Source organism: Dendrobates tinctorius, unplaced genomic scaffold (assembly GCF_039654945.1).
Source record: "Dendrobates tinctorius isolate UK_male_01 unplaced genomic scaffold, ASM3965494v1 ptg000151l, whole genome shotgun sequence".
NCBI lineage: Eukaryota > Metazoa > Chordata > Amphibia > Anura > Dendrobatidae > Dendrobates > Dendrobates tinctorius.
This window is the reverse complement of record NW_027361818.1, coordinates 26,138,688-26,163,224: the sequence shown is the minus strand read 5'-3', so window position 1 is coordinate 26,163,224 and position 24,537 is coordinate 26,138,688. Positions and strand designations below refer to the sequence as shown.

The following is a 24,537-nucleotide window of genomic DNA, read 5'->3' as shown; positions in this document are numbered from 1 at the left end:
CTCGGCTGAGTGCTTCCCCTGGCAAACATTCATCAGCATGTCCTCAGCCATACGCACCTGATCAGGCTCATCATAAATATGCCCCAGGGCCTCAAAAAATGCATCCACAGTCATACGCTCAGGGGCCGTGGTAGGAAGGGAGAAAGCCCAAGCTTGGGGGGCTCCCCTTAACAGAGACATAATGACCCCCACTCTCTGACTTTCATCCCCAGAAGAGTGTGGTCTTAAGGAAAAAAAAAGCTTACAGCCCTCCTTGAAAACTCTGAAGTCATTTTTATCTCCAGAGAAGGTATCTGGTAACTTCACTGGAGACTCAGGGGAAATTAATGTAACATCCCGAGCCCCCAATGAAAGAACCCCCTGCACAGTGTCGGCGATCCGCTGCTGAGACTGAGCCAGAACTCTTTGTTCTCCAAAGAGTTTCTGAGACATCTGCGTCAGATGCTTAACCTGTTCAGAAAGAGTGTGCATAGGATCCATCACACACACAGGTGAATGGGAGCAGAGAAAAAAAATGGTATCGGTCAGTTATAATGTCAGAGACACCGCACTGCACTTGCTCATAGAGCCAGTGCGCGTGTTCTGAGTACAGAAGCAGTGCTAAAAGATACCTGTGGAGAAGGGCAGCAAAGGTGACCATGCGTGCTTCAAGCTAATAGTGTCAGGGTCCAGTCAGCGCTGGAAAGTAAAGAGGCACGGGACCTGCGGACACTGAAAATGAGCAAGCTTGCACAGGACCTATGGTCATGTGACTGCAAGGGGGCGGGGCTTAGCGTCTTGTTTTCAGATAGGACAGGACACCATACAACAACTCAGAGTCAGGCAAAACAGAGGTCACAGCAGTACGGGCAAACGAGGTACAGGAGGGACAAACAGACGGGTAGTCAGACAAAGCCAAAGGTCATACACAAGAGGGCGACGTGGTACCAAGGGGTCAAGCACAGAGAAGTCAGGTCACAAGCAGAGAGTAATACACGAGAGGTAGCACAGTACAAGAGGGTCAGGCAGAACTCGTAAACGGGGACAGAACCAGATCACAACCGAACAAGCAAGCAAGATATCAGGCACAAGGCACACGTATACAAGAGGTCACTTAACTCAGCCAAGGGCAGGAGTATAACTGACACTGGACCCAGGTCCAGTGAGCACTAAATAGCCTCCTGCTGCCAGAGAGAGGCAGCACAATTAACCCATAGTCTAACCAGGACGGGTCAAAGCGAAATCCCGTCCTGGATCATGACAAATTTACTTTATAATAATAGTTAGGCATTGAAAACTGGGGGTTATTTGGCTAAAGTTGTGGGGGGGGGTAGTGCTGGCTCCAGATTTTCATGGGCCCAAGGCCAAAGAGTGTCACTGGGCTCCTTTAACACGTGACACAATTCATGATCCTTTGACACAGCAGAGAAATAGCGGTACAGTGCAATGAAAATACTTAAATTCTTACATCACATGACTGATATCCATTTTAAATTCTCCAATAGCTCCAAAAACAGACAGTATATTCCTCCATACAGTATTATGGCCACTGCATCGTGCACCATACAGAGTAATGAGGCCCATATATTTCTCCATACAGAATCATTGGTCCCATATAATGTTCGATACAGTATATGATGAGCTCCACATAATGCTACAGTATATATTGGTCCCCATGGATGAAGCTCCACTGTCTTATGGGCCCAAATAATGCTCCATATATAATGGGCCCCATTTCTAATGCTCCAGTGTATAATGGGCCCTGTAAATGCAGCTCCAGTAACTGATGTCCACCTTTGGAATGCTCCAGTGTATGGTGGGCCCCAGATATCATTCTCCAGAGTATCATGCTCCCCAAAAATTGCTCCCACCAGCAGTGACACTTTTGCATACTATGAGGGGCCCTGTGCCAGTGCGTCGCCCATGAGTATGCCCCCCCACCTGCTCAAGGAACCTGCACTTTCATCTGCACCTTCCTCTTTGTCACCGTGTAAGGTGGTATAGTATGCAGGAAGGGGAACCTGAGTTTCATCAGGGTCAGATTCTGGCTGTGTAGACTGCGAGGGGAAAGTAGTGGTCTGGGTCAATGTTCCAGCAGAATCATCTAGCATTAGCTGGGCATCTGTGCATTTGTGGCGCCCCAAGGAGTACGTTCGCCACAGTGGCATTACCTTCCTCCTAGGGAGTGTGATGTCATGCTTGTGAGCAACGAAGGATCTCTCTAGCAGGTAAACCGATCGGGCGGTGTTATACCCACGTGTCACGACCCTCCAAACAGCGTCCATGAAGGCAAAGTGTTTGGTTTCCAGGGCCAGTATGGTTGCAAAGCTGAACCTTAAAGGAATGCTTAATTCCGTTAATGAACGAGACTCCGTCATGCCCCCGCGGTCCGCGTCCAGCTTACTAGAGGGACACGTGAGGCTCTGGCACGCAAGATCGGCCAATAACAGGTCTGTCATGCCCTTACATGTCCGTGGCTGCATGCGCGCTACACTGAAAGGACCAGCGTGTGTCTCTTACAGGTGCAGATAACCCACTGAACACCGTTAGTGATGGGGATCTGGGATTCCAATTCATCCCCGCGAACGAGGATTTCACAGTAAGTGCAGGTCAACCGAAATTCCAGAAAAAAGGAAAAAATTAAGTGTCCAAACCACAGGTGCTGTAGCTTGCTTAACAGCTGGGCTCTTCTGCTGAGTAGCACACAGTTCTTACCTAAACAGGCGGCATAGCTTGATTCACGGGTGGCCAACTCTGCTGAGTAGCATACACAGTTACTAGGCTCAAAGTATTAAGCGGTGTAAATGCATTAAAAAACTGGTTCTTTAATAAATAGGCGCCATAGCTTGGTTCACGGGTGGTCAACTCTGCTGAGTAGCAGACACAGTTACTAGGCCCAAAGTATTAAGTATTGAGGCTACAGCTCATGTTACTTTGTTTAGTATTTTTAATCCCCTGGTATATCAGTATCTTTTGCTTTGCTTCCAGTTCACACCAGAATTCTGATCTAGTGGGGGAGAGGTCGTGTGGCCTCAGTATTTTTGCATATCAAATGCGTTGGATTTTTCTTAGGGTTTTTTGCGTGATGGCAGACAGTATTCTTTCCTGTCCTGTTCTAGCTAGACAGTTTGGGCCCCATTGTTTGCTTATTCTATTTTCTGCCTGTGTTTTGTGCTTCATCTTGTCTCACTGGCAATATATGTTTGGGGGCTATCGATTCCTTTTGGGTTCTACTTCGGGGCAGTTTAGCTTTCCCCTTTCTTCCTTTAGGCTTAGTAAATTTTTTGGTTGTGCCGAGGTGTCTAGAGCATCGTGGGTACGTCCCACAGCTAATTCTAGTTGTGTTGTCAGTTTAGGGGTCTGCAATGCCAACTATTCTGGTTATCTGGTTGCCTCGCGTATTCCCCGGCTATCTTTCTCGGTTACCAAATCATAGCAAATGATGCTGTCGCAAGCCAGATTGTAAGAGATCAAAGAGAGAGCAGGAGGGGCGTTCAGGATGGTTGTGTTGTTTCAGGAGATTTGAGGCATAGAGGAAAAGTGATATGGGTCAATAGAAACAGAGACTTAGTGAAGGGAGAATTTTTGAGGATGGGTGTGATTAAGGCATGTTTTAAGCAAAAAGGGAAGGCTCCAATCATTAGTGATAGGTTGAAGATCTTGGGTTAGGGTTGGGATGAAGGCTGTGGTGAGGTTTAGGATGAGATGAGATGGGATCGGGTCAAGTGCACATGTAGTGAGATGTGATCTGGAGAGTAGAGGGGAAAGCTGGTTATTATAAATAATAACAATAATAGCATTACCTCAGGCGCTGCTGTGCGAGCTACCCCATAATGCCTTGCAGCAATCACATCACAGGGTGTAGCACAGCCAATTAGGAAGAACTATCATCGTATAAAGGTGAAGGCAGGAATGCAGCAGAAATTATGTTATGAATATGAAAAGTGAGTGAACAATGTAGCTCACAACTCAGAAGATAAGGAGAGAAATCATCAAACACTGAATAATGATTCCAGACAGTGTGTGACAGCCGGGCAGTGAATAATAGTCACCGTCCATTTGCTCATTGCCATATAGTTTGAGGTCACTTTGACATTGTAAAAAGCTTGAAAAGTGCTCAGTACACTCAGAGGAGACTTCATGGTGTTACACACATGTTTTTCAGGGTAATTGGAAACTTTGCCGGACTTGAAAAGTCACTGTGAATCAATTTATTCTGAAGAATTTTCTTTAATATAATTAATAAAGATGTCAAGTTCGGATTTCAAAAGATTTGCAGTTCTCTAATGTAAAAACTTTTCTTTTCTTTAGCCTAGCATAAACTTCTTCAACATGCGGATTACATCATATTAGCAATTATCTAGTAATTGGTAATTATTTTACTTTCCTTCTATTTGGACTTTAACTCAGGAGACTTAGAATAAAAAAATCGTATGTTCCCTCCACCGAATCATAAGAGAGCATAAACGTATATAAATGCCCACGGAGTCCTATCGTAGCTTCTGCTCTGTGAGTAAATGTTTATGTCTTTGGGTCACTTCATCTTGAAAAAATTGATCAAATTGATGAATATTTTTTTTCTTTTAGGTGCGGATGAGCTTCATCCAAACAGCAGCATGGAAACACCGGATGTAAGTACAAGCAGAATGCTCTGAGTTCAGACTCCTGGAAAAATAATATTCTAAATCTCAATAATACTGAATATTATATATATCAGAATTAATGTAAAGAAATGAAAATATTTCCTTTTTAATTTTAAACTTGTGAGTCCATGTTTTTATGTTCTGTTTAGTCTTTGCTTCCTCACTGGCTTCTGATAGTTTCCCATCTTTATTGGAGCAATTTATATTTATCATTTTCGTACAGAGCAAACATTAACATATCTGTAATTTTATGATTTTCATTTTATAAAATCATATAAACCCAAATCTACAGGAATCATATTTATAGTAAATTATTAGATATTCACTGTACACAGTATCAGCAGGAATCTACAGAAACTTCTGTTCATACCATCTAAATTATTATTATTTCCCATGACAAATCTACCTGTTCTTTTTGTCCAGTAGTTCTTAGGAATAAAAATGGTTTTCAAGTGTTGCTTGTTATTTTCTGGAAAATTAACTTGTTCACTAATTCCATCCTCAGATTCGCCGGCCTTCTCCTCTGTTCCCCTTTTGGCTCTGTGGATTCTTGACGATTCCAGCCAATAAATGGCCAATTCTTCTCTGCAGTGGCCACTGAATGACTGCGGTAGTCAAACCTTTAACGCGTCAACTTTTTCAATTTTCTGTTGACATCCTGTTTTTTTTCTTTAGGACGATCTGTATTTTTAATGACACTATTAAATTTGAAAAATAATGTATTGGAACAAAAATAAGAATTTTGCCAGTTTTTTTTGTTAATTTCTCATGGGATTTACTGTGCAGGAGAAATAGAACATTTTCATTGGAATGATGGTACCAAATTTATATAGAATTTTTAAAATCATTTACTGCAAAAATATTATTAAAAAATATTACAAGATAATCAAAACTTAGCTATACTATGAGACCCCAAACATTTTTTTTAAATATATTGCGACTTATGTGGTTAGGGTTAAAGTTAGGGTTAGGCTGAACTCTTTCTAAGGTTTAGTATTAAACTTGTTTTTCTCTAATGCAACAAATATGTGAGAAACATCCATGTAAGTCACATGTCAGGAAGGGTCCACGTTACACATGAATAGTAGAACATGTAACACACAAGTACACAATACAACATCATATAGGTACACACCTTAGGCACATCGTGTATTATATACCACATATCTCAGTGTTGGAGACAAAGCTTTTAAAAAAGTCACAGAATAAAGGCAGAGATGCTTATCTGCCCAGGCCTCCAATGAGGGTGCAGTGGACCCGATTAAAGATGGCAACAGCATAGGTGTAGCAATACTTTGCAATATTTTGGCCTTAATATCAACTAATACCTCGCATATATTGATTTGCGTTTTTTGCACGTAATTTAATTTATTTTTCAGGGTGCAGTTGGGCCCAGATGGTTCTGTAGACTGTGGCCTCTGTTCACACAGGATGCATTTTGGTTAGCACTGGGCAGCCCGTGAGATCTAAGAGTATCGGCGTCCCTGATAGGCCAGGTGCTCAGCATTACCTGTATGTGAATAACGCCGTATATAGATTATTATTTTTTGGGCACTAATATATCAAACAGCCACCCCCTCCAAGGATTGCTAGGCTGAGAGTGATTGTTATATCGGTATTGCTGCCCCTGTGTTGCTGCCATCTTTAATCGGGTCTACCCGATTGCATTTGTTTGGAGGCTTGGGCAGGTAAGCATCTCTGCGTTTTTCCTGTGATTTTTAAAAAAAACTTTTGGAGGACTTCAAAGTTTTCTTTTTGTGTCTGTGAGCTCTGTTGGAGACAAAGCTGTGTTGAGGAAAGCGTCTGAGATTCACTATATGCTTCTCCAACGTCTCTTCTGTCCATCTTGACAAATTTGCTTAGAGGTTGTTACAACAGCCGGTAAGAAATTTCAGCTGTGAAGTAAATCGAAGAATCAGAACAGAACGTGGTAAGGTAGGACTTTCACAAGCTCATTTCCATTGACCCCTTCACCGGTGTAGTTGCCTGTAACACACCGCCTTGTGAGATGCAGGGCCTAGCACCTCGGAGGGTGGTTCAGTCATGGTGACTCCGATGGCTCTAACAAACCCTAGGTTAGGTGGCAATTATAAAGGGGAAGATGATGGATATATGAGACTGAGAGTTATGTGGATGCCCGCAAGGTAAGAGGCCGCGGACGAAAAGAAGCATATACCAGGGTCTCGCGCAGACTTGAAAGATCAACTTTACTGAAGACTGGTAAGAATTCTTATATTTTTTCAATATAACAGCCATGGGTAGCAGATAAAATTTTTCTTATACATTGGGTCGTTCAAAGCCTTTTCTCAGTCCCAGCCTTGGGAGGATGGCGTTAAATTTTCATTTGACTATCTGTGCTGCGTGAATGGGGGAGGATCAGCCAACCCTAATCCGATCGGACTATCAGGGAAATCTGCTGCGCAGTTCTGCAGCTCCTTCTCTTGTCTCAGCGCTCTGTTGCTGTAAATGTGGGGCACGCCGAAAAGGGTGCTATTTGTACTCCCCGCTTGTCTCAATCGAGGAGCCCCAATTTTCCTCCTCCTCTCGCCACCAAAACTGACCGTAACTGGACCTTTTTAGCCCCACATGCCCCACCTCCAACTGCCACTTATTTTTTAATCAGAGAAACAAGTTGCAATGCCAAACTAAGGCAGAAGAGGGCAGCATAGTACTACAAATTGTAATATCAAAACAAGGCAGGAGAGGGCAGCATATTATTAAATAATTTACCTCATCCCAAGGCAAGACGAGGAGCCAGTGTCACAAGTGTAATCATGTAAGGAATAGAGAACACACTTACCATATGACAAATAACATACATTAGTAATGCTTTTTCTGGTCATTACATATACCCCCTAGTTTAAACAGAGTCATCCCCGGAGTTTGGCACCATATATATTTTATAAAATAATACAGGTCATCGTCCAGTTTGAACCAAAGAGGTTTTATAGTCACAATTACCAAACAGTGGGGTGTGACACCAGAGTCTAAACCTCCCCATAACGGGGTGTAGACTGGTAACTGAGCAACATGTGAGTTGCAGTGGGGAGCTAAGTGAGGGCAGAATCCCATGTCTATAGCAAATCTATGAGATCCATACAATACTTCCGACATAGGTCACTTCGGAACTCCGAGATAGAGTTCAGTCAAAGGTTAATTGTCAGACCTGTAAATATATCTGTGGACACTCGAATGACTGCAAAATATGTTCCAACGTAGATGTTGAGGTACCAGAAATAGAGTACTATTCTCCCTGCCCCCTGTACAAACTTGGGGCACTAAATAATCATGAAAGTATTGTAACATCCAGTAAACATGCATTTTAGTGCAACAATAAACTTTATAATTCCTTACACTTGCCAGTCCTACTCTAACATAAAAACCACAGAAAGAGGAGAAAATCCTCCAAAAAAAAAAAGAGAAACATGTAGAGATGCTTACCTGTCTAAACAGACCTCAATACAACTGCACTAACAGGGTGCAGCGGACCGAAGTAAAATGGCAACTGCACAGGTGCAATAATACCTAAACATACATAAACTTTATAACTTAAATCTTGGTTTCACTGTAATAGGAAGACTAAACATTTCTTCAGAACTCAAAAAAATAGCACAAATACTAGAGTCTCTCAGGAGGAAGAATATCTTTCTCTTGTAGCAAATCTTCCTGCTCGTAGATGTAAGTAACAGCCTTAAAGTAATGCGTAAAATGTGTAAGGCTGCTTTCACATGTCGCGTTTTTTTCCGCAGCGATTTTTAACGCACGTTTTTGCCATTAAAACGCAAAAAAACAGCATCCCATGCATTCCTATGGGTTTCCACAATGCTGTGCTAATGCTGCGGATTTTCCTGCGACAGAATCGCATCGTGGAAAAATACGCAGCATGCTCATTAATTTTGCGGTATCGCGGGGATTCCGCCCACATAGGAATGCATTGTTCTGCTTACTTTCCGCATGTGGCTGTGCCCACCATGCGACAAGTAAGCAGAACATTTGCGGATAGTACCCAGGGGGTGGAGGAGAGGAGATTCTCCTCCAGGCTGTGGGAACCATATCCCTGTAAAAAATAGAATAAAAAATAAAAAATCGAGTTATATTCACCTTCCGGCGTCCCGCCCAGCCTTCCCGGGCCTCAGCGATGCTCGCGTTCCCAGTAATGTCGTGCGAGACATTTGATGAAGTCGAGGTCTCGCGATACTGTAGCAGTCCCTATTCCTCGCGAAACCGCTACGGTATCACGAGACCTGGATGTCATCAAAGGTCTCGCAATGCATTACTGGGAACGGAAGCATCGCTGAGGCCCGGGAAGGCTGCGCGGGACATCGGAAGGTGAATATAACCTGAATTTTTATTTTTTTTATTATTTTTAACATTATATCTTTTACTACTGATGCTGCATAGGCAGCCTCAATAGTAAAAAGTTGGTCACACTCGTCCAACACTATGATAGACGAGCATGACCAACCTGTCAATCAGTTCTCCAAGCAATGCTACAGATCGCTTGGAAAATGGAAGTATTCTGCAAGCTAATTCCGCTTGCAAATCGCTAGTTTTTCCGCGGGAAAATTGCGAGAATTTAAAATGCGATTTTCCAGCGGAATGGAATTCCGAAATTCTCGTGGTAACTTCCGCGGGAGTTCTGCTACGTGTGCACTTAGTCCACAGGTGTTGAATCAGGATGGAGATATTCTGACCTGCAGAGTTTTAGTCAATTCCTGAGATCAACCTTGGGTTGTTGAGTATCTCGCTGGATACAATAAATGACATTCCCCTTATCTTGCACCTGATGGGAACAGTCTGGTTTCATGACAGCCTGAACTTTTTCATCCTAATTTCAAAAATTTATCTTGCAGCAACAAAAATGGAGAAAAGAAACCTTCAGAGAATGGAGAAAATGAACCTTCAGCTCTGATTTTAGTTTTAACCCTTCACACCTGTACGATGATTGTTTCTCAACCAGATCTTATCATCTACGTGCAAAGGTGTAGCTTTTGCTTGTTTATCAAAATCATGTTGCTGTGTTTTGCGAGCTTCTCCCATACAGGTATCCACAATTTCTTGGGGTTCCACTAGGCGTCTTTGATGATCACTCACCCACTCAGTAGCAGGCAGAGGATTAATTTTATTGGAGACAGTCACTCCTAGAGCAACGTCAGCCAGTAGTTTTCCATTGGCATCTGAACATCAGATAATATGAGGTCTAACCCGTAGAACATTGGCCAGTCAGCCTTTCTGTGAGCTGGAATAGCTCTTGGCAAGTTCAGGATGGTTTGATTCATCTTCTTGCAAAGCCCATTGCACTGAGGGTGGCATGCAGTAGTCCTGAGCTTCTGATAATTGCAGTACTTGCACAATTCTTGGAAGAGTCGTGATTCAAAGGCGGAGCCTCGATCAGTCAAAATCTTCTCTGGGCATCCATAAGGTAGCCAGAAGGCTTTCCAGAGGATAGCAGCGGTAGTCTGGGCAGTTAAATCCTTCACAGGGATGGCCACTACAAATTTGGTGAAGTGATCGATGATAGTTAAGACATAGCTATGGCCTGTCCTGCTGGGCTCTACCTTCAGATGATCAATGGCTACCATTTCTAATGGGTGTCGACTCACAATCAGATGCAGTGGTGCTTTCTGATCAGCTTTCACAGTTTTCCTAGTCACACACGTGTGTCATTCCTGGCACCATTTTTCAATGTCTAACCTCATGCCAATCCAATAGAATTGCCTATGGACTGTGGCTTCTGTCTTTTGCACTCCAAAGTGGTAAGACTGATCATGATAGGCGGTTAGAACCAGGTCTACATCTCTCCTTGGGATCACAATTTGATGAAGATGACTACCTGTGATGGGATCCATGCTACTGCAATACAGCAACCCTTTCTTCACAAAGAACCGCTTTCACTGTCTCCACAAACGAATCAATTCAGGGTCAGCATCGCCTCTGCGAATTCTCCCAGGAGGTTTCCCCGTGAATAGGAATTCCGAAATTTCTGCAGTAACTCTACTTTCAGTCTGTACTTGTATCCATCTAGTTTCCTCTAGCGGAGGGTCTAAACTAGCTCCCTGGGACTGGGAGGCAGAAGTCTCCTGCCAAAGGGCACTGGCTACATTTTGTTGAGCAAAATGGGCTTAAAAGTTTGATATCTCCACTTCCTCCCAGTGATCTTCATCTGGCAGGGGATCTGAAGAGGTTGGAAATCAGGACAAGGCATCGGTATTTTCATTGGACTTCCCAGCACGATACTTGATGATAAAATCGTAGTTAGCTTTGAGGCCCATCTCTGCTCTAAAGATCCCAATCTAGGTGTGCTCAAATGAGCAAGAGAATTGTTGTCAGTGTAGGCGACAAATGGAGAGGCAGCTAGATAGTCCTTGAATCGCTCCGTAATGGCCCACACAAGAGCGAAAAACTCTAGTTTAAAAGAACTGTAATTTTGATCATTCCACTCCTTTAAGAGATCTGCTAGCAAAAGCGATTACTCATTTTTTTCCATCTTGCTTCTGGCTTAGAACTGTTCCTAGCCCCTTTAGACTGGCATCAGTGAAAAGACGGAAAGGCTTGCTATAATCCGGGTAAGCTAGAATAGGTGGAGTAGTAAGCTTTTTCTAGAGATGCTGGAAGGCAACTTCCTGCTCTTCTGTCCAATGACTAATAATTGATTTTTTTCCTTCCTTTTTTGGGTGACCACGAAAAAGTTCTTGCAGTGGTGTGGCAATTTGGGCATAGTTAGGTATAAAGCGTCTATAGTAGCCCGTAAATCCTAAGAAACTCTGAACTTCCTCCAAGGTAGTAGGCGTGGGCCAATCCGTGACCACAACAGTCTTGTCCGGATCAGATCTCACTCCTTCAGCACTCACAACATGCCCTAGATAGGGTACTTGGGTCTGCAGTAAGTGACACTTCGAAGGTTTGACTTTGAGGCCGTGTTTGATGAGAATCTGGAGAACTTCTGCCAGGTGCTGTAACTGGTCCTCATAAGATTTTGAGTAGACTATGACATAGTCTAGATAAAGCAAAACAGTCTCAAAGTTTTTGTGGCCTAAACAACGTTCCATTAGCCTTTGAAAAGTTCCTGGGGTATTTCAGAGTCCAAAAGGCATGTCATTGAATTCAAAGAGGCCCATTGGGGAGGTAAATGCTGTTTTCTCACTATCTTCCTCCCACATAGTCACTTGCCAGTACTCACTTTTTAAATCTAAGGTGGAGAAATATGCAGCAGACCCCAGAGCTTAGTGACTCTTCGATGCGCGGTAATGAATATGCGTCTTTATGGGTAAAGCTGTTTATCTTGCGGTAGTCCACGCAGAATCGGATACTGACATCTTTTTTCTTCACCAAAACTAAAGGCGCAGCCCAGGGGATGTGACTTTCATGAATTACTCCAACATCTTTCATTTCTTGCCTCATATTTTTGACAGGCTGATACATGGCCGGTGGAATGGGTTGGTACAGCTCTTTAATGGGAGGATGAGAACCATTGGGGATGGTATACTTTATCTACCGTGCTTTACCTTAATCCATAGGATTTTTGCTAAAGGCTTGATGGAAGTCTTGAGCAAGCTTCAGTACTTCTTCGATTTGTTTAGATGTGGTGGTTACCTCTACTACATGTATGTCAGACCACCACGGGGCTTCTGGAGCTACACTGTTCCCCTCTACTACTTGATTCGCCTGTTGGGCTTTTTTTTTTTACGTTGGACTCACTACATCCTGGTAAGAAATTATAGATAATTGAGCTACAGGATAGTACCTTTTCAATTCCACTGCAGTGTCACCAAGGTTTAACAGATGAATTGGTACCCTTCCTGCAGATACCGTAACAAGACTCCTTGCAGTCACAAGCGTAGGATGCTCTGCCATGGATTGTGATTCTACTAGTGCCTGGTAGTCTTGTCCTTGGATCCCTTGTCGAGCACGACACCACAGCATAGTTTCAGTGTTAGGTTGCAAAATGACAGGACGTACATCACAGATGCGGGCACGGCAGATCTCGCCTCGAGGATTACTGAACTGCTGCTGCGCTGACAACACTTTGATAGTTCTCTGAAAGTCTCTTTGCTGTTCTTGTGAAGCAGTGGGTACTGATTTGCGAAGAGCCTCTAACATTTCTCCATAACAGTTGCGCAGGACTTTCATGCCTAGAATTACGAGGTCCAACATATCTGGAGAACCAAGTAACAATTTCGGGACCTACCGCCTGTCCTCCCAAGGGGCGGCCCTCTGCCTCAGGGGTTGCTCTTTTAAATGCCAACATTGATGTTCCAAATGTCCAGCTCGATGACAATATCTGCAGATTGGCCTACCCTGCTTGTCAAAATAGTTGGTGGATCTTTTCTCAGACGGGGTTTGATATTCCTGGCTAGTGCGGTCAGCAGGGAATTCCATTTGGGTTCTGGGCGTAGATTCTAGTAGCAGGCTCTCTAGCTTTTCTATCTTTTTGCAGACATCGGCTAGTCCGCTAGCTAACTCCGCCATCTGTTTCTGTAATTCTATCATAGCACTAGTATTTGGAGCTTGCGTTTGGTCTGCTTGGAACAGCAGGACGTTACTTCTTAAAAAATTTGGCAATGATTGAACTGCTGTATCACTAGCAAAGGTAGATATTTCAAGTTTTTTAGCCACTGGGCGAAATTCTCTCTCTAAAATCTGAATAGCAAGTTCTAAGAATTCCTGAAAGGAGCTATTGGCATGCTGGAGCGCTAACATTTTTAGCTGACTGTGTAGGGTTTCCGTGGCAGCACCTTCAATAAACTGCTCTTTCAGGACTTCATCTGTAACCCTGGTCTCCTGGGGCTCCACGTGTATTAAAGCTCTCCAAGATTCTTCAAGCAAAAAGCATAGTCTCTTAGTGACTCGTTAATGTCTTGTTTTTTTTCAGAAAAAATGCATTTTTAATTCTGATGCGTAGCGGACCTCAAATATGCTTTCTAACCGCTCCAGGATTTGTTCTACAGTCCTTTTATGAACTTTGGGCCAGGACTTGATTTCTCTCAAAGCTGCATCTTGGAGTTGGTCACTCAGGATTTCCATTTTTTGGTTATTGGTCTTGAGGCACAGGCGAAACAAAGCAGTCATTTTTTCTCTAAAGTCTCATAATGTGTTGTTTTCCCCATTATAATGTGACATCCAGGGAGCTCCCAAATAATATGGCATGGTGAGAGGCATAAATGCAGTGGAGGCTTTATCAGAAGAGCTGTTGCAAAGAGGCTCATTTTCACTTTCGTCTGCCATTGTGAGTTTCACTGTTAGAGTAGTGAGCTCTGTTAAAACAGTCTTAGTAAACAGTTAGAGTACATGCAGGCACAGAAGGTTCATCCTGTTCATGACGCCATTTTAATTGACACACCGCCTTGTGAGATGCAGGGCCTAGTACCTCGGAGCATCGTTCAGTCTCGGTGACTCCGATGGCTCTAAGAATCCCTAGGTTAGGTGGCAATTGTAAAGGGGAAGATGATGGATATATGAGAATGAGAGTTATGTGGATGCCCGCAAGGTATGAGGCCACGGACGAAAAGAAGCATACACCGGGGTCTCGTGCAAACTTGAAAGATCAACTTGGTAAGAATTCTTATATTTTTTCAATATAACAGTCATGGGTAGCAGATAAAATTTTCCTTACACATTGCGTCTGTCAAAGTCTTTTCTCTGTTCTGGCCTTGGGATGATGGCGATAACTTTTCATTTGACTAACTGTGCTGCGTGAAGGGGGAGGATCAGCCAACCTTAATTGGATCCGAGTTTCAGGGAAATCTGCTGCGCAGTTTTGCTGTTCCTTCTTTTATCTCAGCTCTCTGTTGCTGTAAACGTGGGGCACTCCAAAAAGGGTGCTATCTGTACTCCCCGCTTGTCCCAATCGAGGAGCACCAATTTTCTACCTCTTCTCACCACCAAAACCACCCGTAACTGGACCTTTTCAGTTCCACACGCCCCACCTCCAACTGCCACTTATTTTTTAATCAGAAAAACAAGTTGCAATGCCACACTAAGGCAGAAGAGGGCAGCATAGTACTACAAGTTGTAATACCAAAACAAGGCATGAGAGGGCAGCATAATATTAAATAATTTACCTCCTCCAAAGGCAAGACGAGGAGCCGGTGTCACAAGTGTAATCATGTAAGGAATAAAGAACACACTTACCATATGACATATAAAATACATTAGTAATGTTTTTTCTGGTCAATACACCTGGGTCATTGACAAGTGTATGGCTTCCCTATTGATACTTTTTGTTGGCTCAGTTGTTTAAACAGTTCATAACTAAATGTTTTACCTCTTCGTTACTGGTTGTAGTTAGGATACTTTTTTTAGTTTGTTTTTTACATTGCCAGATTCAAAACGCTTTCACTTTTTCATTTCGAAAGTATAAATAGCTAATTAAGGTTTTATTTTTTTCACTATGTCATTTTAAATCACAGATAACAAAATTAAAATTATATGGTTGCATAATTATGAACACTCTCTCAGAATTGGTGATGTTGTGTTCAGTATTAGTCAATCAAATACATTACACAGCTGCCATCATACATCATATAGAGTGATTGTGATTAAAGTTTAGCTGTTTTCGTAGGATTTGCCTGACATTTTCCTAGTTATATTTTACAGCATAAGCCATGCTCCATATACAGATTTCTACACAGCAAAGGGATTTCATTGTTGAAACTTATCAGTTCTGAGAAGGGTTTAAAAAGATTTTCAAAACATTAGATAAACCAGGGAGCACTGTGAAAACGGTCATCAAAAAGTGGCTTAAATTTGGAAAAATAGTGAATTGCTCAATGTATTAAACATCCCTCAAATATTTATGAAAAGACAAGAAAATAGTTCCAGGAGATTGCCAAGAGGCATACAGAAAAATTGAAGAAGGTAAACTAGGCAGACACTGGTTGCGTACAGCATGTGACAACAATCCTTTAAATTCTTCTTGAGTTGGTCCAATGAGGTACGGTGGCAAGATGGAAGCCTTTTTACAAAGAAAAACATCCAAGAAATATTTTTCTCAAACCTACATCAAGTCTGACAAAAGCATGTGGAAAAAGGTTTCAGGGTTGAACTTTTTCACCAAAATTCCAACAGATATGTTTGGCCCAAAGCCTACACTGCAGACCACGAAAAGTCACCTCTGCACACCATTCCCACAGTGAAGCATTGAGGCAGCAGTATGTTTTGGATCTGTTTATCTATAGCTGGAACTGAGGTTTAATCAAGATGAAGGAATTATGAACAGTTCTAAACATCAGGAAGCAAAAGGCCAGATCTGAATCTCAGTGACAGTCTGTGAGTGACCTGACGAAAGTGCTGTACATAGGACATGCCCCAGAGATCTGAGAGATGCGGCAACAGCAAGGAAGAATGGGCAAAGATGGCCAATCCTAGATATGCAGTGCTTATAGACTCCTACCTAAAAAGACTGAATTTTGCCTTAAATTCAAAGTATAGTTTAGCAAAGAATTAGTTTGAGAGTGTGTCCATTTACGCAGCCACTTCATTTTAGTTCTTTATTTTTTCTTTTGGCACTTCAAAAGGATTCTGCTTGTTTTTCAATTGAATTGTACAGATTTTAATTTACTTTAAAGGTGGAAAAAGTTCTAAAATGATTCTTCTTGGTATGATTTACTTATAGGGCAAAAAGCTAAGATTTTAACAAGGGTGTTTAAATGTTTTACAAACATGATACAGTGTATATATATAAAGAGAGACATATATACAGTATCTATATATATAATTGCCTTAAATTGTCTGTCATCCACTTCCGTCTGGATGTCCCCGAAATCCCACAATCCACTGCTCCGCACCGGTAGTACGCCGACCGCCATTTTTGTACACTCAAGTGATGCCGCTCGGATCCAGGACGCAGCTGCGATCCCGACGGCCGTTAGAATCGCAGCCACCGCTGGGATCCCGGCCACTGCGCATGTGTGAATTCAGTTGCGCTATCTGTTAATTTATGAACTGCATCACAGCATGTCATTGCTGTGATGCACCTGCCAGCAGACTCTGCATTGGTGTACATAAAAAAAAGGACTCTGAGTCGGTGTACATAAAAAAAAGGTTACACTTACAGCCTGTCACTGGACCTAAAACATACACATTACAGTGTGTCACTGGACCTAAAATAATACATGTTACAGCATGTCACTGGACCTACAAAAGACACGTTACAGCATGTCACTGGACCTAAAATAATACACGCTGTACATAAAAAAAGGGTAAAGCGTCTCAGTGCACCTACAGTGTGTCGTTGTACTGAAAAAATACACGTTACAGCGTGTCGCGCCGGGACCCCCCCACCGCTGCTGCTGGACCCCCCCACCGCCACTGCTGGACCCCGCCACCGCCGCTGCTGCTGGACCCCCCCACTGGACCCGCCGCTGTCTGCTTACCCACCTCCGTCACAGGCGGCAGGAAAGACCGCGGCTTGCGGCCTGTGATGGAGATGGGGTGCGGCGTCCTCTGGTGGCGCCGCACCCCATCTCCAGCACAGGCCGCAAGCCACAATCTTTCCTGCCAGCTGGCCGCCGCCAGGAGCCCCGCCGCCGCGGAAACATCCCGCCGCCGCCTGCTCACCATGTACATACACACACACGTACTGTGTGTACACACACATACACACACGTACTCACACACACACCCCACACACACTTCACTCCCGATGCGATAGCATCGGGCACACCTCTAGTATATACATATTCCCACACACATTTTGCTTTGTTTCACAACTTTTCCTTTATTCCTTTTCCACATAAAATATAATATTTATGTATTAACACTCCAGAGGCCATACCTATTTTACATTTTTTATGGCTTGGTCATCCAATTTGGGCCCTGAAAAAAACCCTAACCAGAAACACAGGTAACCATTTGTCTAAGATTTCTAGCTTCCCTTTGATCTTTCATCTTGCCTATCTTTGACAATAGATACGGTATATGCCTTCTCCTCAGTGCATGTCCTGCTGAGGGCTCACTAAGACTTAATTGACCCTAACCAAATATATTTTCTTACAAGAGTTGATATTTAGGTCTTCTCTCTTTTTTTTTCTAAAGGTTACCAATCTGACTGATGTCATACAGTTTGTTCTCTTAGGCTTTCAATTGAGCCTACAACTAAGACTTTCACTCTTCTGTCTGCTTCTTGTAGTCTTCTGGGTCACGTTATGTGGGAATCTCCTGATCATCACCCTGGTGTCCACCAGCAAGAACCTCCACACCCCAATGTACTTCTTCATCTCACAACTGTCCATCAGTGACATCTTGTTGCCCACTGATATTGTCCCCTACACACTTTACATTCTACTCAATAATGGGGCGACCATTACTTTTACCGGCTGTATGACTCAATTTTTTTTCTTCTGTGTTACAGAGTTATTTGAATGTCTTCTTCTCACAGTTATGTCGTATGACAGATATGTGGCCATCTGTAACCCCCTCCGATACACCACTATCATGACAGATGGATTGTACCTGCGATTAGTAGTCAATTCTTGGTTGGCCAGTTTTTTTGCTACAATTATCTATACATTAACAGCATCAAGGCTAAATTTCTGTGGGCCAAATATCATGGACCATTTCTTCTGTGATCTTATTCCCTTGCAGGAGATTTCCTGCTCTGATGCATTTCCTATAAAACTGCTAATATGTTTAGGAAGCATTGCTTTTGTGATTATTCCCAGCGTGATAATTGTTATTTCTTACGGTAACATTGTCCGTGCCGTCTTAGAGATTCAGTCCAATGTCAGTAGACAGAAAGCCTTCTCCACCTGTAGCTCCCACCTCGCTGTGGTCTTCATATTCTACCTGACTCTGTTCAGTGTTTATACTTTTCTAGCAAAAGCAGAACCAGATATTAATAAAATCATATCACTGTTATATACTGTGGTTACTCCATTGGTCAATCCCATTATCTATAGTTTTAGAAATAAAGATATTAATAAAGCCGTGCAGGAAGCGATTCTGAAATATCTCTAATCTCTGGTAGAGTACTTGCCAAAAATGGTCAAACTATGTTTAATTCAGCTTCCATGATTTTACTGGACTTTGTTGATGTATTGTTGTAGATTGTGATAACCTCTGAAAACGTTATCAATAAACATATTTGTTCATGATGTTTCTTTGGTCAAAAATAATTTGCATTGGATTTATGGAAATTAATTAAATATACCTTAATCTAAGTATATCCTGTGTGCTAGAGATGATTAAATACATTTTATTGGGATTTAACTGAGTTCTTTTTGCAATTTGCTTCTGTGCGGATTCACCCACATGGTGTCCACTAGCTGCCATTTCTTTATGAACCATACTGTGCCATCAAATAGGTTAAAATGATTAAAAAAAACTAGAATCTTCGGCAATCTGGCACTGCGCAGGACTTCAGGTTTTCATGGCTCCTGAATGGTTCTGCACGAGTGCGAGAAGGTCAATGGCTTCATATATTCTGCTGTCCTGCATAGAAGAATCCTGGACACCATGACACTAGGAAGTCAGGTGCAGTGCGAGAGGACCAACGATTGTGACATAAGTGGGGGGAATGGACATTCAATTTCCTGGTAATAACCACTCAAACAGGCACATTTGAATTGCGCCTGATCCACTTATCTCTACTGCCCAGATTAATAGACCAAGGTCTCATTTGCCACCAAGCACTACATGTCCAGTGCCTGGCATATTGATTTGCATTGAAAGGCAGCAACAACAAAAAAAGGCAACATATTTGTTCACATCCTCATCCTCTGCTCCCTACTATTATAGAAAATATCCTTTTGGGAAAAGAAGACATTTGGTTGCCAGGGTGGGAAGGGGGAGTTTCCTGGATAACTACAAGAAAGGTAATGCGACAAGCTTGCTGATCCATATCCTTTTCAGCAGTGATGGCCAACCTATTAGAGACCGAGTGCCCAAATCGCAAGACAAAACCACTTATTCATCGCATAGTGCCAACATGGCAATTCAAGCTGAATTCTCAGTTACTAGATTAGAAAAACAACTTATACATTAGCACTATAGAGTCTGTAGCAAAGAGCTTGTAAGCGCTGCACTCCAATCCTGATGCCAGCCACCTATTGCAATGGAGGTCTGTTCTTGAGAATGGAGAGGATTTTTAATCAAAAGTAAAAATGCAAAGTTGTTAGTTTTTACAACCTCTTTGCAATTGTAACCCTTAATCATGATGAGAACAATCCCTTTAAGCCAGGTATGTGAAACTCAAATACACAGACGGCCAAAGTTAAAAGCTTGGACAAAGTGGCGGGCCAACCTTGATATTTATTTAAACAAAAATCTACAATTAAGGAAGTTTTTCCTTATCAAATAAAATGTTTAACTTTTGGAATGATAGTGGAATAATATAATATGTTATGTAAGAGCAGTAAATAGGAAATGGCCTAATTTAAATATGTATTAAAAAGGATAGAGTAAACATGAATAAACAAGATAATAAAGTATGATGCAAAGAAAAGTGCTCCCAAACACAGTATGACACCCCCACAGTGAGCACCTCCACACGCACAGCATGATGACCCTACTGTACCCCCCTCCTTCAGTCCCCCCACAACGAATGCTGATCCCATCACAGTGTGATACGCCATCTGTAATCCCACAAAGCCCTCCATACAGTATAATGGACACATAAAGCCCTCCATACAGTATAATGGACACATAAAGTCCTCCATACAGTACAAAGACTCCATATAGTCTTCAATATAGTACAATGTGCTCCACATAGACTTGCATAAAGTGTAATGGGCCCCACATACTGCTCCATATCATGTTTAACGGGGCCCTGCATTGCCATCCATACAGTATAATTGCCCAACATAGTGTTCCATACTGTATAATAGCCACACATAGTGCTCCATACTGTATAACAGGCACCATATAGTGCTCCCAACTGAATACTGGCTACATATATTGCGCCCCACTGTATACTGTCTCTACATAGTGCTCCATATTGTATAATGGCCCCCATGATGCTCCATACTGTATTATGGCCACACATGATGCTCCATACTGTATAATGGCCCCACATGATGCTCCATACTGTATAATGGCCCCGCAAAGTGTTCCATACAGTGTAAAGGCCACACATTAAGCTCCATACTGTATAATTGCTCCACATGATACTTCATACTGTATAATGGCTCCACATGATGCTGCATACAGTATAATGGCCCCACATGATACTCCATACTGTATAATGGCCACACATGATGCTCCATACTGTCTAAAGGCCACACAGGATGCTCCATAATGTATAATGGCCACACATGATGCTCCATACTGTATAATGGCCCCACAAAGTGTTCCATATAGTGTAATAGCCACACATTAAGCTCCATACTGTATAATGGCCCCACAAAGTGTTCCATATAGTGTAATGGCCACACATTAAGCTCCATACTGTATAATGGTCCCACAAAGTGTTCCATACAGTGTAATGGCCACACATTAAGCTCCATACTGTATAATGACCTCACATGATGCTCCATACTGTATAATGACTCCACATGATGCTGCATACAGTATAATGGCCCCACATGATGCTCCATACTGTATTATGGCCACACATGATGCTCCATACTGTATAATGGCCCCACATGATGCTCCATACTGTACAATGGCCCCGCAAAGTGTTCCATACAGTGTAAAGGCCACACATTAAGCTCCATACTGTATAATGGCTCCACATGATACTTCATACTGTATAATGGCTCCACATGATGCTGCATACAGTATAATGGCCCCACATGATACTCCATACTGTATAATGGCCACACATGATGCTCCATACTGTCTAAAGGTCACACAGGATGCTCCACAATGTATAATGGCCACACATGATGCTCCATACTGTACAATGGCCCCACATGATGCTCCATACTGTATAATGGCCCCACAAAGTGTTCCATATAGTGTAATGGCAACACATTAAGCTCCATACTGTATAATGGTCCCACAAAGTGTTCCATACAGTGTAATGGCCACACATTAAGCTCCATACTGTATAATGACCTCACATGATGCTCCATACTGTATAATGACTCCACATGATGCTGCATACAGTATAATGGCCCCACATGATGCTCCATACTGTATAATGGCCACACATGATGCTCCATACTGACTAATGGCCACACATGATGCTCCATACTGACTAATGGCCACACATGATGCTCCATACTGTATAATGGCCACACATTATGCTCCATACTGTATAATGGCCACACATGATGCTCCATACTGTCTAAAGGCCACACATGACGCTCCATAATGTATAATGGCCTCACATGATGCTCCATACTGTCTAATGGCCACACATGATGCTCCATACTGTATAATGGCCACACATGACACTCCATAATGTATAATGGCCACACATGATGCTCCATACTGCATAATGGTCCCACATGATGCTCCATACTGTATAATGGCCCCACAAAGTGTTCCATACAGTGTAATGGCCACACATTAAGCTCCAAACTGTATAATTGCTCCACATGATGCTGCATACAGTATAATGGCCCCACATGATGCTCCATCTAATATATAAAGCTCAAAGTGTGTATGTATGTACTGTATGTGTGTGTGTGTGTGTATGCGTGTATGTCCGGGATAGGCATCCGCACCGTCGCAGCTACAGCCACAAAATTTGGCACAGTCACACGTCTGGACCCCGAGAGCGTCCTAAGCTATGTTGTGAGGCGAAATTTTAATCCCGCGCGTTCCAATTCACCAAACAATTTTGCCCCTATCTACATACTGGGGAAAAAGTGTGTGCGCGTCAAGCCCCACCCCTCATTATGATGTCACAATGCCCCTATTTGCATACTGGGGAAGCAGTGTGTGCGCGCCAAGCCCCGCCCCTCATTATGATGTCACAATGGTTGCCATGGCGACGCTGATGTCATCAAAGGTTGCAAGCCCCGTCACCGCTCATTATGATGTCATAATGGTTGACTATGAGATGGAGGATGTGTGATGAGTATATGGGCACCAGACTATGGGATGGAGGATATGTATATGGGCACGGGACTATGGGATGGAGGATATGTATGATGGGTATATGGGCACTGGACTATGGGATGGAGGATATGTATGACGGGTATATGGGCACGGGACTATGGGATGGCGGATATGTATATGGGTACGGGACTATGGGATGGAAGATGTGTGATGGGTATATGGGCACTGGACTATGGAATAGAGGATATGTTTGACGGGTATATGGACACGGGACTATGGGATGGAGGATATGTATGATGGGTATATGGGCACGGGACTATGAGATGGCGGATATGTATGATGGGTATATGGGCACTCGACTATGGGATGGAGGATATGTATGATGGGTATATGTGCACGGGACTATGAGTTGAAGGATGTGTGATGGGTATATGGGCACTGGACTATGGGATGGAGGATATGTATGACGGGTATATGGGCTCGGGACTATGGTATGGCGGATGTGTATGACGGGTATATGGGCACTGGACTATGGGATGGAGGATATGTATGATGGGTATATGGGCACTGGACTATGGGATGGCGGATATGTATATGGGTACGGGACTATGGGATGGAAGATGTGTGATGGGTATATGGGCACTGGACTATGGAATAGAGGATATGTTTGACGGGTATATGGGCACGGGACTATGGGATGGTGGATATGTATATGGGCACGGGATTATGAGATGGAGGATATGTATGACGGGTATATGGGCACGGGACTATGAGATGGCGGATATGTATGATGGGTATATGGGCACTCGACTATGGGATGGAGGATATGTATGATGGGTATATGTGCACGGGACTATGAGTTGAAGGATGTGTGATGGGTATATGGGCACTGGACTATGAGATGGAGGATATGTATGACGGGTATATGGGCTCGGGACTATGGTATGGTGGATGTGTATGACGGGTATATGGGCACTGGACTATGGGATGGAGGATATGTATGACGGGTATATGGGCACGGGACTATGGGATGGAGGATATGTATATGGGTACGGGACTATGGGATGGAAGATGTGTGATGGGTATATGGGCACTGGACTATGGAATAGAGGATATGTTTGACGGGTATATGGACACGGGACTATGGGATGGAGGATATGTATGATGGGTATATGGGCACGGGACTATGAGATGGCGGATATGTATGATGGGTATATGGGCACTCGACTATGGGATGGAGGATATGTATGATGGGTATATGTGCACGGGACTATGAGTTGAAGGATGTGTGATGGGTATATGGGCACTGGACTATGGGATGGAGGATATGTATGACGGGTATATGGGCTCGGGACTATGGTATGGCGGATGTGTATGACGGGTATATGGGCACTGGACTATGGGATGGAGGATATGTATGACAGGTATATGGGCACTGGACTATGGGATGGCGGATATGTATATGGGTACGGGACTATGGGATGGAAGATGTGTGATGGGTATATGGGCACTGGACTATGGAATAGAGGATATGTTTGACGGGTATATGGGCACGGGACTATGGGATGGTGGATATGTATATGGGCACGGGATTATGAGATGGAGGATATGTATGACGGGTATATGGGCACGGGACTATGAGATGGCGGATATGTATGATGGGTATATGGGCACTCGACTATGGGATGGAGGATATGTATGATGGGTATATGTGCACGGGACTATGAGTTGAAGGATGTGTGATGGGTATATGGGCACTGGACTATGAGATGGAGGATATGTATGACGGGTATATGGGCTCGGGACTATGGTATGGTGGATGTGTATGACGGGTATATGGGCACTGGACTATGGGATGGAGGATATGTATGACGGGTATATGGGCACGGGACTATGGGATGGAGGATATGTATGACGGGTATATGGGCACGGGACTATGGTATGGAGGATATGCATGATGGGTATATGG

General features: G+C 43.1%; 1 protein-coding gene across 1 annotated transcript in view; it reads left to right on the top strand.

Annotated features, from left to right (window-relative positions):
- Positions 1-18,578, top strand: part of LOC141050117 (olfactory receptor 5P52-like) — a 57,343-nt gene extending 38,765 nt beyond the window's left edge. The window contains exons 2-4 of the mRNA XM_073546949.1: positions 17,752-17,856; positions 17,974-18,083; positions 18,207-18,578. Coding sequence (XP_073403050.1) covers positions 17,752-17,856; positions 17,974-18,083; positions 18,207-18,578 — 587 coding nt within the window. The remainder of the gene's footprint in view (positions 1-17,751; positions 17,857-17,973; positions 18,084-18,206) is intronic.
- The last annotated feature ends 5,959 nt before the right edge of the window (positions 18,579-24,537 follow it).